The 18512-nt window shown below is 37.6% G+C and overlaps 1 protein-coding gene across 2 annotated transcripts in view; it reads left to right on the forward strand.

Moving 5' to 3' along the window:
• Window positions 1-16541, forward strand: part of LOC123530020 (kelch-like protein 26) — a 39762-nt gene extending 23221 nt beyond the window's left edge. For both annotated transcript variants that reach the window (XM_045310703.2, XM_045310702.2), the window contains exons 4-6: window positions 677-826; window positions 5633-5828; window positions 7998-16541. In XM_045310703.2, coding sequence (XP_045166638.2) covers window positions 677-826; window positions 5633-5828; window positions 7998-8815 — 1164 coding nt within the window. In that variant the 3' untranslated portion in view covers window positions 8816-16541. The remainder of the gene's footprint in view (window positions 1-676; window positions 827-5632; window positions 5829-7997) is intronic.
• Window positions 16542-18512: the final 1971 nt, after the last annotated feature.

An 18512-nucleotide genomic window follows, 5' to 3' on the forward strand; every position in this document is an offset into this window, starting at 1 on the left:
TATGGGTTACCATATTGAAAACCACAGCTTTAGGTAAAACATGGTTAACAGTGTGAAAGATTTGTATGGGTTACCACATGGAAAACCACAGCTTTAGGTAAAACATTGTTAACAGTGTAAAAACACAAGGACTTCCGAATTGTAGCATGAAAAGTCAGGGCTTGATATATAAATTAATCTAGAAATAGCGATGAACTAAAGGGAATACCATGTATATTGGTCCAAGTTAATACAATTTATGTGTGGACAAAACAAACCACAGATGAAAACAAGATATAAATTATTTATAGTGTTTTTATGTTAGAAATTCCATGATGAAACTAGAAAGATTAACTGTTCCCATGTGAGAAGAACTAATTAACGATAGAGGTTTTTAAACCTTCAGTGATTGTTAGATTAATTAATTTTGTTTCTAAATAATATAAAGTCTATGTTGACATTTAATATTGTAATGTCCATTATACATTATGTATTATGCTTATTGAATGACTTGCTAGTCAGTAGTTTTGACTATTGACCAGTAAATCGTTCAATATTTTTTTCATTGCATGACATCAGAAATTAATTCTCACAATTTTATTTTTAAGTTTTTGACTTAGCCCATGAAACATTTGTAAGATATAGATTGGTCATATAGTACTATAGACTGGTGATTTATGTTCAGTATATTTTACAGTTGATTCTAGACTGGGTGAAGGTAGATGAAAACTCAAGGAAGGAGCACCTTGTACCACTGTTGCTGCAACTTAGGTTTCATACCATGTCCTTAGAAGACCTAGAAGATATTCCGCCAGAAGTTCTCGCTCTTCCAGAGATATGTGAGGAGGTAAAACCAACACTTTTCCTTCATGAAAATATTTTTCTGAGTATTTTTCTTAAAATATCTGAAACTAGTCTGAATACCAGTATCTTTTAACATTTTGAGTATATTGACCCAACAGAAATTTATATTTTGAACATTTCAGAATGCTTATAATTATGTCTGAAATGTATCTGAATCATTCAAAATTGCCAGATCCTGTCATGTTGTTTGCAGTTTGTGGCTGTTGAGGCAGATAGGCCTACTTCAAAGTATTTCAAAGTGTTAACATATTGGGTGATACTGCAAAATGTTTGCTCTCAAATGACGGCTATGGCAAGTAGTAGGTGAATGCTTATTGGAAGCCAGAGGTGATTAAAGTAGTGTTTGCAAAACTTGTGCTCCACTAATTTTAAGCTTCTACTCACCTTGGTTGTGGTGTCTGTGTCACAACTTGGTGAAAGTTGTGCATGCAAGTACATACTGCTATCATTTAAAGGCATGTAGTTTTGAAACTTACTAATTTTTTTCTTTTTCTATGTGAATTACCAACCTCACTGTGTCAAGTCCCATTACTCTGACATGTATTTGGGCAAATTATGCCCCCTTTTGGACTTAGAAAACCCTGGTTAAAGTTTTGCATGCAAGTTACTACCTCAGAAACAAATGCAGATATTGAATTGAAACTTCACATTTGTCTTCGGGGTTATAAAACTAGATGATAAGATCAAGTCCCATGACTCTGACCTGCATTTTGGCCAGATTATGTTCTCTTTTGAACTTAATACTTCTGGTTAAAGTTCTGCATGCAAATTAATATCTCCAAAACTAATGCAGATACTGGATTGTTTTAACATTTAGGGTAATATTTTCCTGCTTCTTGGACAATAATTCAAATAGTCCAGCATTGGCTGTCTGATGGACAGCTTTTGTTGTTTTTGTTGGTGGAGAGGATGGGGGACTTCCAGATTTGACTTTTTCTGTACAATTACATCCATCTGTAAGTCTGTCCATCACATTTCCTTTTGTACTGGATTTCTACAATTTCCATCCAATCCAAATGAAACTTGGCATAATTCATCATGTTATTGAGACTTTCATGTCCGTTTTTTTGCCTCCCCAAAAACTGGTGGAAGTGTGGGCAAGTACTTGCCTGTGTTCAACCAGATGTCTGTCTGACATCTGAGGTTTGTGTCGCATGTATCTTAAAAATATTTAGACATAGAGTCGTCAAGCAAATGGGAATGTTACTACGCATGTTTAGTTGTGCAACTTTGTTTTTAGCTCACCTGTCACAAAGTGACAAGGTGAGCTTTTGTGATCGCGCAGTGTCCGTCGTCCGTCCGTGCGTGCGTGCCTGCGTCCGTCCGTCCGTCCGTAAACTTTTTGCTTGTGGCCACTCTAGAGGTCACATTTTTCATGGGATCTTTATGAAAATTGGTCAGAATGTTCATCTTGATGATATCTAGGTCAAGTTCGAAACTGGGTCACGTGCGGTCAAAAACTAGGTCAGTAGGTCTAAAAAAAGAAAAACCTTGTGACCACTCTAGAGGTCACATTTTTCATGGGATCTTCATGAAAGTTGGTCAGAATGTTCATCTTGATGATATCTAGGTCAAGTTCGAAACTGGGTCACGTGCGGTCAAAATCTAGGTCAGTAGGTCTAAAAATAGAAAAACCTTGTGACCACTCTAGAGGTCACATTTTTCATGGGATCTTTATGAAAGTTGGTCAGAATGTTTATCTTGATGATATCTAGGTCAAGTTCGAAACTGGGTCACGTGCCTTCAAAAACTAGGTCAGTAGGTCTAAAAATAGAAAAACCTTGTGACCTCTCTAGAGGCCATATATTTCAAAAGATCTTCATGAAAATTGGTCAAAACGTTCACCTTGATGATATCTAGGCCAAGTTCAAAACTCGGTCATGTGCCATCAAAAACTAGGTCAGTAGGTCAAATAATAGAAAAACCTTGTGACCTATCTAAAGGCCATATTTTTCATGGGATCTGTATGAAAGTTGGTCTGAATGTTCATCTTGATGATATCTAGGTCAAGTTCGAAACTGGGTCACGTGCTGTCAAAAACTAGGTCAGTAGGTCTAAAAATAGAAAAACCTTGTGACCTCTCTAGAGGCCATATATTTCATGACATCTTCATGAAAATTGGTCAGAACGTTCACCTTGATGATATCTAGGTCAAGTTCGAAAGTGGGTCACGTGCCATCAAAAACTAGGTCAGTAGGTCAAATAATAGAAAAACCATGTGACCACTCTAGAGGCCATATTTTTCATGGGATCTGTATGAAAGTTAATCTGAATGTTCATCTTGATGATATCTAGATCAAGTTCGAAAGTGGGTCACGTGCCATCAAAAACTAGGTCAGTAGGTCAGATAATAGAAAAACCTTGTGACCTCTCTAAAGGCCATATTTTTCATTGGATCTGTATGAAAATTGGTCTGAATGTTCATCTTGATAATATCTAGGTCAAGTTCGAAACAGGGTCATGTGCGGCCAAAAACTAGGTCAGTAGGTCTAAAAATAGAAAAACCTTGTGACCTCTCTAGAGGCCATACTTATGAATGGATCTCCATAAAAATTGGTCAGAATGTTCACCTTGATGTTATCTAGTTCAAGTTTGAAACATGGGTCACGTGCCATAAAAAACTAGGTCAGTAGGTCAAATAATAATAAAACCTTGTGACCTCTCTAGAGGCCATACTTTTCATGGGATCTGTATGAAAGTTGGTCTGAATGTTCATCTTGATGATATCTAGCAAGTCAAGTTTGAAACTGAATCAACTGCGGTCAAAAACTAGGTCAGTAGGTCTAAAATTATTAAAATCTTTTGACCTCTCTAGAGGCCATATTTTTCAATGGATCATCATGAAAATTGATCTGAATGTTCACCTTGATGATATCTAGGTCAGTTTCAAAACTGGGTCATGTGCGGTCAAAAACTAGGCCAGTAGGTATAAAAATAGAAAAACCTTGTGACCTCTCTAGAGGCCATATTTTTCATGAGATCTTCATGAAAATTAGTGAGAATGTTCACCTTGATGATATCTAGGTAAAGTTCAAAACAGGGTCACGTACCTTCGAAAACTAGGTCAGTAGGTGAAATAATAGAAAAACCTAGAGACCATATTTTTCAATGGATCTTCATGAAAATTGGTCAGAATTATTATCTTGATAATATCTAGGTCAAGCTCAAAACTGGGTCACATGAGCTCAAAAACTAGGTCACTATGTCAAATAATAGAAAAAACGATGTCATACTCAAAACTGGGTCATGTGGGAAGAGGTGAGCGATTCAGGACCATCATGGTCCTCTTGTTATAGATTTCATCCAGCAATACTTGAGAACAGAAAGGACCTAAAAGTTTGTGATGCATGTTACTTAAAAAGAATTTGACCTAGTTTTGAAACATTATAGGAATTCAGCATGTGAAGCTTTCACTCAGATTTGTGGCTTTTGACTCTGTTAAAAATATGCAAATATAGCACCAGACACTTACAGCAAATGGAGGCATCTTAAACTTTTCTTGGGTTATATCCCTACTTCTATACATGCAAAGATAAATATTATGCGGTGGTGTTGGTGCTGGTAGCACATCTGTCTGTCTTTCCGTCTTTCTGTTAGCTATTTAGTGTCAGAATGCTTTGAGCTATGATGCTCTAACAAGAAAGGCATGTTAGTCATAGGCAGTGAATGACCTGAGTAGAGACATGGAGTCAGAGGCCAGTGTTACAGTTACTCATAATACAAAAATAGTCTTCATTCAGTTTTTAGCTTGTCTGATTTTTGAAAAAAAATCTACAAGGTATTGTCGCCACTTGATCGTCTGTGTCGGCGTCGGTGTTGGTTCAAATTTTTGTTTAGGTCCACCTTTTCTCAAAAACTGTAAGAGCTACAGTTTTGAAACTTTGCACACTTCTTTATCATCATAAGGGGACTATGTTGGGCAAGAACCATAATGCTGATATGCATTGTGAGGAATCATGGCCCTTTTTGTACTGAAAAAATTTTAGTTTCTGGTTAAATTTTTTGTTGTAAGGTCCGTCATTTCTCAAAAACTATCAAGAGCTACAGCTTTGAAACTTTGCACACTTGTTAACCATCATAAGGGGACTATGTATTCTAAGAACCATAACCCTGATATGCATTTTATCAGAATCTTGGCCCTTTTTGTGTTTACAAAATTTGAGTTTCTTGGTTAAAACTTTTGTTCAGGTCACCTTTACTAAAAAATTATTAGAGCTACAGCTTTGAAACACTGCATACTTGTTTATCATCATTAGGGGACTATGTAAGCCAAGAACCATAACACTAACCTGCCTTTTGTTAGAATTATTGCCCTTTTTGTACTTAGAAAATCTGAACTATAACTCTTTTCTTATATATTGTCCAGCACTTGCAGACGAGCGATGGCACATGCAGGCAGTGCTCTTGTTTGCATGGTTTGAGAATGCATTGACCTACAATCCACAAACTTGGCAGGAAAATTGCTAATGGGTAGTGAATAAACCTGTTTGATTTTAAGGTCAATTAGTCAGAGGCCTACAAATGTCCACAAAGACTGTTAGTTCGAAATAATTTCTTAATAGTTTGAAAATACTTTAACCTGTGATTGCACATTGCTTAAAAGCAGTGAAAAGCCCCTATTCATTATCAGATCAGTGGATCAAAATTCAAAACACAGCAACTGTTAAAAACAAAACCATTTCAGGCACCAACCAATCCACATGTTATAACACAAAACATATACATTATCCCTACTTTCATAATTCTTTTCCTACTATATTTAATTTAACAAGATCGTTTTTTACACCAGATAGATGATGCCAAGACGTTTTCCCTGAACATACCAGCACAGTGCTTGAAGGTTGGAGACAAATATTTGAGCCGTGGATCAAAGGAAGTAGTCTTTATTTCAATGTTTGATGATGAAGCGGAAAGTAACACGGTTGTATACAAGGACCTGGAGAACGAGGACTCTGATTTGTTTATAGAACAGCTTGGACGTGTTGGTATGTATTTATTTCTTTGCCCCAAAAGGATTGTATGTAGTAATTATGCTGTCCATCTGTAGGTTATATTGTTAGTTTGACAGAATTTCTGTCACTGTTTTGATCTTTTAAGCATTTGTAATATTCTAATGAAGAATCATAAGTCATTTCACATTCAGCATTCAGTCTTTACTGCCAAGGTCACATACAAGGATCAGGTATTTACTGCCAAGGTCACATACAAGGTTCAGGTATTTACTGCCAAGGTCACATACAAGGTTCAGGTATTTACTGCCAAGGTCACATACAAGGATTGGGTATTTACTGCCAAGGTCACATGCAAACCTTTGCCCACAGGTAAAGACTGCGCTTAGTGAGCATGCATGACTTACTGATGACATTCTCCTGTTTTGTTATACATGGTAAGAGTGGTTAAAGCTTCCAGTATTTTAACCAAAGTTTGTAACTGATGTGTGTTTGAGCTGCCATTTATGTAATGAAGCCATCCAGCTGTACAAACTTCATGGATGGATTAGCTCAGTGGTTTGCACGCTGGCTTTCCAATCCAGATGTCCAGGGTTCGATCCCCAAAAGATGCCTTGGGAATTTTCAGGAATGCTTTTTAGCTCACCTGAGCCAAAGGCTCATGGTGAGCTTTTGTGACCACTCAATGTCCGTCGTCAGTCATGCGTCCGTCAACATTTTCTAAAAAAAATCATCTTCTTGAAAACCACTGGGCAGAATTACACCAAACTTCACATGAATGATTCTTGGGTGGTCCCCTTTCAATATTGTTCAAAGAATTTAATTCCATGCAGAACTCTGGTTGCCATGGCAACCGAAAGGAAAAACTTTAAATATCTTCTTGTCCAAAACCGCAAGCCGTAGAGCCCTGATATTTATCATGTGACATCAACTTATGGTCCTCTGTCAAGATTGTTCAAATTATGCCCCTGGGTGAAAAGAGGCCCTGCCCCGGGGGTCACAAGATATAGTAAAAAACTTTAAAAATCTTCTTGTCTAAAACCACATGACCTAGGCCTTTGATATTTTGTATGTAGTATTGCCTTGTTGTCATCTACCAAAATTATTCAAATTGTGCCCCTGGGGTGAAAAGAGGCCCTGCCTCGGGGGGTCTCATGTTTTACATAGACTTATATAGGGAAAAAAACTTTAAAAATCTTCTTTCCTGAAACTGCAAGGCATAGGCTTTTGAAATTAAGTATGTTGCCTTTCCTAGTGTTTCTCTTCCAAAATTGTTCAGATTATGTCCCTAGGGTGAAAAGAGGCCCTGCCGTGGGGGTACCAAGTTTAACATAGACTTAGATAGGAAAATAATTTAAGATCTTCTTGTCTGAAAGTTCAAGGCCTAGGCATTTGATATTTTGTATGCAACATTGCCTGGTGGATCTCTAACAATTTATTTTCAAATTATGCCCCGAAAAGAGGCCCCCCCCTGGGGGTCATTTGTTATAATTATGAGTTATATAAAAAAAAAATACTTAAAAAATTATCAGGTCATATTTCCTAGACTGTTTAATTATAATTAACTGATGACCCAAGCGATTGGGGATAACTTGACTGTGACCTTGACCTACTGACCTACTTTCTTGTTTTTTAAGATACAGCCTTGAAATTTGGATGACATGTACTGTTTTGCACACCAATCTTAAAACTGTCTTTCATTGACCATGAATGTGACCTACTGACCTACTTTCTAATATTTTAGCATTAGTTTGTCATTTGAAACTTGTGGCTCATATTACTCAGGTGAGTGATTCAGGGTCATCATGACCCTCTTGTTAGTGTTTCCCACCGAATTAGAGGTGTATTTGTCAGAAACACAGGCAGTCATTAAGTGTATCGGTGTTATACAACGGGCACATTAAAGAACCAAGGGGTCTATTCAAAAAGAGCTAGGGTCTGGTACCATTGTATCTGAATATCTGTCTCTTCACCTAGTCTGCACCTGTCAGACACTTGTCTATATAACGAAGTATGCACTTGTAAATAATAGTACTTAGTAAGCACAGTGCATATAAAAAGGAAAAATACCTCACCGGAGGGTTTGCCAAAACAACAGGTGGAAGTTACCTGTAATACAATACCAGGCCATTTGGTTAGAATTATTTAATGTCATCAGGTGACTTGTTAGTACCAAACAAGAAAAGATTAAACATTCTTTTTCAGAACTGGATGCTGACTACTCTTCCATGACCCAGACGAAGCTTGGCAACTTCCTGTTTGCTGCTGGTGGTTATGACAAAGACTACAAGAGCTGTTCTCGAGTATTCATGTATGACCCACAAGGTAGACATTGGACTGAAGTGGCTATGATGTTACAGCCAAGGGTTTCCTTTGCTTTGTGTAGTTCTAGAAATAGACTGTATGCGGTAGGTGGGGTTTACCATACAATGGGTGACATCGAGGGGGGAGAACAGATTTTGAGATTTGTTGAAATGTACAACCCAGAAGACAACTCCTGGAAAGCACTTGCAGACCTTCCTTTCGGAGTATTTGATCAAGCAGCAGTCAGCTGTGAAAATGTATTGTATACAAGTGGTGGAATAAGCGATTTGCCTGAACATACCATTCCAATATGTTCAATGTTTAGTTTAGAAGAAGGTGCCAGTGATTGGACGCCATTACCAGATATGACTGTTGCACGCCAAGGGCATAGCATGACTGGACATTGCGGCAAAATATACATTATTGGCGGGTATACTTCAAAACCGAACACATCAGGCTTTACAGATTGTAATATCAATGATATGTTTGATATAGAAACAAAACAATGGACATCGCTAACATCAACACCTGAAGACTTAGGCCACCTCTATCGCCATACAGGTTTCTGCGGAAACACAATTTACTTTTTATGCAACAGAGACTCAGATGTATACATGTGTAGCTTTGACACAGAAAAACAAGAGTTTGGTCAAATTGTTTTTGTTGGTCATGGCATACAAAAATGTAATGTTCTGCAAGTGGCTTATCCTCAGCCATAAAAGTGCCAAGGTGATCAAAAGATTTCAGAAATAATATTCACTGTAGTGACCATAAATGTATTTGTTTTCACACTGTTTAAAAATGAAGTACCTACTGCTAGACAAGCAGTTTAAGACATCAAACTTAAGATCTGCTTTATGCCCATTCATCATGTAATTGCTGTTATAACAACAGTTTATGAGAATATATAAGTTGCTGTTATAACAGCAGTTTATGTGAATATATAACTTGCTGTTATAACAGCAGTTTATGAGAATATATAAGTTGCTGTTATAACAGCAGTTTATGAGAATATATAAGTTGCTGTTATAACAGCAGTTTATGAGAATATATAAGTTGCTGTTATAACAACAGTTTATGTGGAGATGTAAGATGTTGTTACAGCAGCAGTTTGTGTGGACATGTGAGATGTTGTTACAACAGTATGGAGATGACAGCTAGGTACTGTTTAGGATGAAAACTTCCTAAAATGATTGTATTTATTAAGATCTTAGTTGCAATTTTATAAACATGCATTTTTTAAAGTTTTGTTTACATCAGTAGATAATTTGTAAGATGATATTGATATGTTGTACCTGTGATTGCAAAGAATAACAACCCTTGCTTCAGGCAGGAATTTATCGGGTACCTGTCAGGTGTAAAGAATGTCAGTGTAAGGGAGGTAATTATTGAGAAAAAATTATTGTTTTCACAACTATGACATACACAGATAGGGTATCTTCATCTAAGTATGATTTCCTGTCAAGGCCTCCTGAAATTCCTTTGCATAACTGAAGCACATGTTTTTGTCAGCTTATTTACAGAAAAAATAACATTTGAGCCGTGCCATGAGAAAACCAACATAGTGGATTTGTGACCAGCATGGATCCAGACCAGCCTGCGCATCCGCGCAGTCTGGTCAGGATCCAGGCTGTTCGTTTTTAAAGCCATTTGAATTGGAGAAACTGTTAGCGAACAGCATGGATCCTGACCAGACTGCGCGGATGCGCAGGCTAGTCTGGATCCATGCTGGTCGCAAACCCACTATGTTGGTTTTCTCATGGCACGGCTCATTTTACATTTCAGTAATTAAGTTAAATATGGTGCAGTACCAGTATACTACATTTTTGCTTTGCAAAAAAGTCTTAATTATCAACAGATGTCATATTCTTGCCTATCCAGCAGGGAAAGTATACATTTGTCCAAGCACACGTCAGGGGTAGATATTCCTCTTTCCCTACGGAAAAACCTTGTCTAAAATTGCTTGCACTTAGGAGAAGTTGTCACCATAATCTGTTTTGAGCGTGATAGGCAAGAAAAATGATCTTACATGTCTTCCTGTGTAAAACATCTGTTTTCCCAACCTTCGGGAGATTTAGATAAAATACCTAACTAACGCTCAGTTTCCAATTCCACACTGTCCCTTGAGTAGGGAAAAAACCATTTTACACAGACAGGCATGTAAGATCCTTATAGTACAGTGTATATCACAAAGTGGTTAAGTGAAAATTTCACTTAATTTTATCTACATTCTATATATAAATAATGTGGTATATGACTATGCATTATTTGCATTCATATATTGAACATATCTTTTGTTTCATACTTCTGTTAAGTTTGCTTCTAATGTATTACCTATGGGACTTGAACCTCTCACCTTTCATGGTAACACAGAAAATAGTCTTACTAAGATTTAAGCACATAAGCTGTTTGGCCACATAACTTGATGAATTAATAAATTAATTTTTTTCATGTGTGCTATAGTTAGTTTTATGGAAACAAGAGTCTCAATAGCTTTACTTTGCTAAGTAATTTTTGTGTGGCTTGCTTGTTTTACTAAATTGGCTTTGCAGAGACTTGAGCTAGGGTTCAGATATATTAATACAGGATACAAGAAGCTTTATTTATTGTCAGATTAAATATTAAAAATAACATAAGCTCATGAGCTAATGCCAACTGTGGGTGGAACCACACTCTGGCCACTTGCAGCAGGTCGCTGCTTCTGACGAGTTGAAATTTAAACAAAAAATGAGCCACGCCATGAGAACTTTGCGACCAGCATGGATCCAGACCAGCCTGTGCATCCGCACAGTCTGGTCAGGATCCATGCTGTTCGCTAACGGTTTCTCTAATTGCAATAGGCTTTGAAAGGGAACAGCATGGATCCTGACCAGACTACGTGGATGTGCAGGCTGGTCTGGAACCATGCTGGTCATAAAGCTACTTTGTTGATTTTCTCATGGTACGACTCAGATCAGTTTTTGATGTAATGTTACTGGATGCTTAAGGCAGCGACTCCTTAATACTGGTGGACTGTCAATACAGGTTGCCACAAAGGCAGGTTCACTTGTAAAACAGAAATTAACAAGCAAAAAGTACTTTAAAGGAAAGATTAGCACATTTTTATGTTAAAACATTAAAAGTTATAAGTGAATATGACCAGATAAGTGATCAAGACAAAACAATATATATATATCATATTTATAGAGCATAAAGGGGGCATAAAAGTAAAGGTACAGGGCTGAAATTCAACTTTGAAGAGCATCTGCCCATAAGGCAACTGTAGCTTTACTTGCCTGGACAAAATTTTAGCTGTGCAGGTATAACTTTAGTGCCTACAATGTGGTATTGCATGTCGTATAATTTTGTTACGATGGCTGTTTACATGAGTTTCACATTCTGTTATTATGCCCCCCTTTGAAAAAGGAAGGGTATATTGTTTTGCAGATGTCGGTCGGTCGGTCGGTCGGTCTGTCGGTCGGTCGGTCGGAATGTAGACCAGTCCGTTTCCGGATGATAACTCAAGAACGCTTGGGCCTAGGATCATGAAAGTTGATAGGGAGGTTGGTCATCACCAGCAGATGACCCCTATTGATTTTGAGGTCTGTATGTCAAAGGTCAAGGTCACAGTGACCCTGAATAGTAAAACGGTTTCCGGATGATAACTCAAGAACACTTGGGCCTAGGATCATGAAAGTTGATAGGGAGGTTGGTAATGACCAGCAGATGACCCCTATTGATTTTGAGGTCAGTATGTTAGAGGTCAAGGTCACAGTGACCCTGAACAGTAAAACGGTTTCCGGATGATAACTCAAGAACACTTGGGCCTAGGATCATGAAAGTTGATAGGGAGGTTGGTAATGACCAGCAGATGACCCCTATTGATTTTAAGGTCAGTATGTTAAAGGTCAAGGTCACAGTGACCCTGAACAGTAAAACGGTTTCCGGATGATAACTCAAGAACGCTTAGGCATAGGGTCACAAAAGTTGATAGGGAGGTTGGTAATGACCAGCAGATGACCCCTATTGATTTTGAGGTCAGTATGTCACAGGTCAAGGTCACAGTGACCAGGAACAGTAAAATGGTTTTCAGGCAATAACTCAAGAACGCTTAGGCCTAGTGTCAGGAAAATTGATAGTTAGGTTGGTCATGACCAGCAGATGACCCCTATTGATTTTGAGGTCATTAGGTCAAAGGTCAAGGTTACATTGGCCAGGAACAGTTAAATGGTTTCTGATCTTCTTGTCCAAAACCATAGGGCCTAGGGCTTTGATATTTGGTTTGTAGCAAAATCTAGTGGTCCTCTACCAAGATTGTTCAGATTATTTCCCTATGGTCAAATATGGCTCCACCCCTAGGGTCACATGGTTTATATAGACTTATATAGGAAAAAACTTTGAAAAACCTCTTGTCCAAAACCACATAGCCTAGGGCTTTGATATTTTGTATATGACATCATCTAGTGGTCCTCTACTAAGATTTTTCAAATTATTCCCCTAGGGTCAAATATGGCTCCGCCGTGGGGGTCATGGTTAACATATACTTATATAGGGAAAAACTTTGAAAATCTTCTTGTCCAAACCACAAAGACTATGGCTTTGGTAATTTGTAATGTAGCATCATTTAGTGGTTCTCTACCAAGTTTGTTCAAGTTATCCCTCTCGGGTCAAATATGGCCCCGCCCGAGAGGTCATATGGTTCATATAGACTTATACAGGGAAAAACTTAGAATCTTCATGTCCATAACTTACATCATTCAAATTTGGACCACATGTATAGTTTTGAGTGGCAAGATGAACCTTGACATGAGTTGACTTTGATCTTGACCTAGTGACCTACTTTCATATTTCTGTACCTACAGCCTTCAAATTTGGATCACATGCATAGGTTTGTGTACTGAAAAAAACTTTGACCTTGTTATTGACCTAGTGACCTACTTTCACATTTTTGAAGGTACAGGCTTCAAATTTGGACCACATGCATAGTTTTTTGTCCCAAAATAAAATTTGACTTTGATTTTGACCTAGTGATCTACTTTCACATTTCTCAAGCTACAGCCTTCAAATTTGAACCACAAGCATAGTTTTGTGTACTGAAATGAACTTTGATCTTGAGATTGACCTAGTGACCTACTTTCACATTTCTGAAGGTACAGGCTTCAAATTTGGGCCACTTGCATAGTTTTGTGTTCCGAAATGGAATTTGTGTTTACAGTGAGTAGATAATTTCTGTTCCTTGTGCAATTACTGAATGCATCAAGGGGGGCATTTCGTGTTCGACGAGCTCTTGTTTTGTTTTGTTGTTAGACCATAAGAAAGAGAAGTGGAAAGGATAACCCAAAACTGAATGTAAATAGCTGTAATTTGATCTAATCCGCTTTCTTTCGGGCTGTATTAGCCCTTTATCATGGTTGTTCTTTGTTAAAAATTGTTAAATATACATTTTATGGTACTGAGAAAAATATAGCTATCATGTTTTAAGAATTGTTTCATTGTTTTATTTCTTCATATTTATGATGTTATGCAAGGAATATTTGATTTTTGTATTTATCTTTTTATTTAAAAATCTCTTATATCTAAATGTTATATGATGTACTGGGAACACTTTTTAATCATGCCACATCTTTTACTTTTCACATTACAGAGAAATCATTTAATTTCAGGGGCACTAAGCTCAGGGGTTCTGACTGTTTCATTGGTAAATGAATTCATGAATTTCAACTTTAGCTTAATATTATCTAGGTGGCCTAGTGGTAACACACTTGACTGTTAGTCCAGAGGCCCAGGGAGCGAATCCCAGTTCAGGCACTGGAAATATCTGAGATGCTCCTGAATGTCTTATACCTAACTAAGAGATCAATACTGTCTTTGGCTTCGCATGTATCGGTGCTATATATCAGGCACGTGAAAGAATCAGAATGTCTATTCGCAAAGAGCTAGGCTAAGTTAGCCGGACACGCCTGTATATAAGGATTTCTCTCTGTTTGTTGGGGCTTAAAAGTGTCTCACTCTGTCCCTCTGGTCAGATCGCTGTGTCTGTACTAGGAGAGGATGAATTTGACGTGCTGAGTGGCTGTCTTTGCATTATGTAAAGTGCCTTTGTGTGCGTTTATCATAAAAAAAGGCACTATATAATTCTGGTATAATGAATAATATATATATAAATAAATGGGAATTTTATTTGATTATCCACCGCCACGAGTGGTGGGGGGTTATAGGAATGGTCCCTGTCTGTCCTTCTGTCCGTGACGTCCATCCATAACTTAAACCCCTTGAAGGATTTTCATGAAAGTTGGGTTAAATGATCACTTCATCAAGATGATTTGCAGAGACGTTGGCTCAAGGTCAAGGTCACAACTCGAGGTCAATGGTTTGAGTCTTCTATTTTGTATCCGCTCTGTATTTCCTAAACCCCTTAAAGGATTTTCATGAAACTTTGGTCAAATGACCATTTTATCAAGATGATGTGCAGAACTCATGAGTCGGCCATGTTGGCTCAAGGTCAAGGTCACAACTCGAGGTAAAAGGTTTGAGCCTTCCATTTGTTGTCCGCTGTGTGAACTTGGCTCAAATGATCACCTCATCAAGATGATATGCTGAACTTATGAGTCAGCCATGTCGGCTCAAAGTTATGGTCACCATGCACTCAAGGTCAAAGGTTTAAGCCTTCCATTTTGTGTCCGCTCTGTATCTCCTAAACCCCTTAAAGGATTTTTAAATTCATTGGTGCCATCATACATGGACTATAAAATATACTTAACAATGTCTGCCCAATACAATCAACCCTTCCACTATCCATAACAGTGGTGGGGGATATGGCTGTCTTTCAGACTGCCTTGTTCATTGGGATTTAATTCTGGATTGACTCCACCTCAAAATCCATGAAAATTAGTCCCCCAATGAATATAAATGATTTCACAGTGTACAGTAAGTTGTACCTGTAGTTTTAATAAGATGTAAGAATTTGAGCTTAGTTGCTAAATATATATTTCTTTGATTCAGTTCTGCCCTATTGGTTGCTGCCAGTAAGTTAGTGTTTTAGTTTCTTGAATATCTTAACGGGCCTCCTTATTCTTTTTTCGCCAACCAGTGAAACCAACGGAAAACAGGCAAATATTTAATGGATGTTGTTAAGGATGTAATTTAAAATCCTTGGTAACGTGTTTAAGTCAAAATAATATATCTCATTTATTTATTTGCTTTTGAATAAAATCATTGTCTTTCAGATGCATATTATTATATCACTCTGGCTGCACCCTCGTGATATAATTCGTTTGCATCTGAACTCCAAACAGTGATTTTATTCAATAACAAATCACACAGTGAGATATATTATTTCTTAATTAATGCATTTTTGAACTTTGATGAGTATAGGTCACTTCTCAGCTGAATGTTTGGGAATGGGCCACCTTGATCCAAGCCTTACAAAGTACATACCTTAGTTAAGAAATAGGTATAAGAACACTAAGTTATAAAAGAATTTGAAAATTGTTACATGCAAACAAATGTTGGAGTTGGAAGTCAGGGCTTTCCCTACTTTCTGCCATTTTTTACCAAATTCTTTGCCAAAAGAGTTCAAATTGATGGCAGAATTGAGCAGAAGCTGTTCAAATGTGTGGTTCTAAAATGAGTGTTCTTCACAAAATGCAATGAAAAGTGTAGGCCCTTGAAGTAATGTCACATTGTATACTAGTATGTAATAATATTTTCCCCGATGTTGGATGGGCTAATAATGGTATAATGTTAACAAGGGCATTGTTTGAAATATATTTGTTAAAAGATACATACTGTAACAAAAACAGTTGAAACTTGGTATCTCGAATTCCTAGGGATTAAGTGTTCGACTTAAGGTAACCGAAATTCAACTTAAAATGATATTTTGTGCACATGTTTTGGAAAGGGCCTTGAAAATGTCTTTGAGATATACGGAATTTTGAGATAAGCAAGTTCGAGATGTAGAGTTTCAACTGTACTTTATAACTGTTCATTCCATATGTTGACTGTTTTGTTTTTAGCTTGACCTTTCGCAGAAAAATTAGAGCTATTGCACTCACCCTGGCGGTGCCAGGGTCGTTGGTTAAAGGTTTTGATAAAGTCAAATATCTCTGTTACTATAAAGCTTTTGACTTGAAATTTAAAATAGATATTAACTATCAAAGTCTACACCAGGAGAAACAATCCCCATAACTCTGATTTGAATTTTGACAAGAGTTACGCCCCATTGTAACATAGAATTTTTTGGTTAAAGTTTTATAGTTTTTACTGGCAAAGCTCTAATTCAGAGTCAAGCGCTGAGAAAAGTCGAGCGTACTGTCTTACGGACAGCTCTTGTTATATAATATGATCTGATTGTAAGGTTGTGATATCTATATGTTATATATACTTGCTAATTTTTTTTTAAAAATGTAGTTATTGCTTAATGATATTTGTATTGCAGAAGTATTAAAAGTTATAGAAACATAGAAAATTGTCTTGTTTTCTAAATCGCCTGTAGCATAGGACTTAAGATGCGATTCTCGGATGAATCAGGCGTCCCGGAGTTCGTGTTATGAGTCTGCTATGGCAACAAAAGTGGTTGCCGCGTGTGCCAACAAATAGTCCAGAAAGATGACTGCGAAAATCTAAATAGACAAACGAATTTTTTCATGAAATTAAGTGAAAGTAGGTAAAAGGCATATTTGGGGAACACGCTTATTATTCTATTTTCACTGTTCGTCCGTTTGCCCATCTGTCTTTCCTGACAGCCAGGACTCATAGATTCTGTCTTAACTTAAAGAGCGGGAGACTTTGTTCCATGCAAATTGGGATTTTTAAAAAAAAAACAATAAGTAGAATACACAGATCTTGTCCTTTTTGTGTCCATTCTTTCGTTTGTATGTCCATCCGTCAGTAACAAACGACAGATCCTTAGTTATCTGTCAAAGTATAAGAAATCGGCTGTCAGAGACTTACTGTGATAATAGTAGATAAAAGGTAAGGGTAGATTTCCAGGAAGCACAGAGCACCACAGCCACGCATTTGCAAAGTAGGTCCACGACAACAAAAAAGCTGTAACGGAAAAATATTATAAACGGGTTGCTTCAAAAATCCAACAAGTACATTTTAATTTTATGCAAACTACAGAAAAAGGGGAGGAAGAGGTAGGGGGTAGAAAGGGGTAAGTGGAACAAGGAAACTGTTGGAATTAAGCGCAAAAGAGGAGTTTAGTCAACAACAATACAAGACTAAAAGTTAGAATTCTTACGCTTTGAACCGTGCTCTCTTTGCTGTACTTGATAATCTATCCAGGTGAGCGGACTGCAGGCAAAGCAGACTCAGAAGGTGTGAACATTAAAAAAATGACTTTGATAAGAACTGACGTACAAGATGCTTGGTGACAAGCGTTCTTCTACCGCTGCTGTTCAACACATGTATTTACCGTTTATATCTTCTAGTACTTTTTGCCGACTCACAGAATAAGGGAGGTAAATGCAACAGCTTAAACCGATGGTCCTCAAAATAACCGAAAATGATTTTACAGATGTGGAATTCATTAAACGGTTTTGTTAATAAAAATAACAGAAGTTTCAATATTCTACTTAGGCCGGTACTTATAAGCAGAGATCCATTGAGTGGAAAATGACTCACTCGGAAAATGGTTTATATCTTTTTGCGCAACAGAAAACGAGTTTGATATACCTTTTAAAACCACCACATCGACCAGATCACCAAGAAGGCAAACTCAACATCAGCCTTCCTGCGACGTAACATCCAGCAGTGCCCTAAAGAAACAAAGGCCTTATGCTACAAGACTCTCATTAGACCACTCACAGAATATGGTAGTGTCATCTGGGATCCACATACAGCGGACAATATTTCCAAAATAGAGATGGTGCAGCGAAGAGCTGCACGCATGGTGTTCTCGGACTATAGAACTACCAGCAGTGTATCAGACATGTTACAGCAACTCAACTGGCCATCACTCCAAGAGCGGCGAGCCAATGCCAAAGCTGTCATGATGTACAGAATTGTCTACCATCTGGTAGACATTCCAAGTACTACACTGATACCAATCATCTCGTCCAGGGGCAACCAGAACACATTCTTGGTCCCCTTTGCTAGGACCCTGTGTATCAGAAGTCATTCTTCCCGGACGGTATTAGGATCTGGAACTCATTGCCATCACAAGTGGTCCATGCTCCATCATTGGACAGCTTTAGGGCCCAGATCCAGACCATCACAATCCGACGTTAGAAGAGCGGCGTTTTTAGTTTTTAAAATTTTTAATGCACTGTTATTAGAGACTCTTTTAATATATCACTGTAAATAGATGTCCTCACACCACATTTGCGCCGGTACGAAAATACATTTATTAAATGTGAAGTACCTTAACGGGAAGAAGAAGAAGAAAACCTGCTTTCATTTGATTTTGAAATTGTACTCATCAATAACGACAAT

The sequence above is a fragment of the Mercenaria mercenaria genome, chromosome 13, assembly GCF_021730395.1.
Source record: "Mercenaria mercenaria strain notata chromosome 13, MADL_Memer_1, whole genome shotgun sequence".
NCBI classification, from domain to species: Eukaryota; Metazoa; Mollusca; class Bivalvia; order Venerida; family Veneridae; genus Mercenaria; species Mercenaria mercenaria.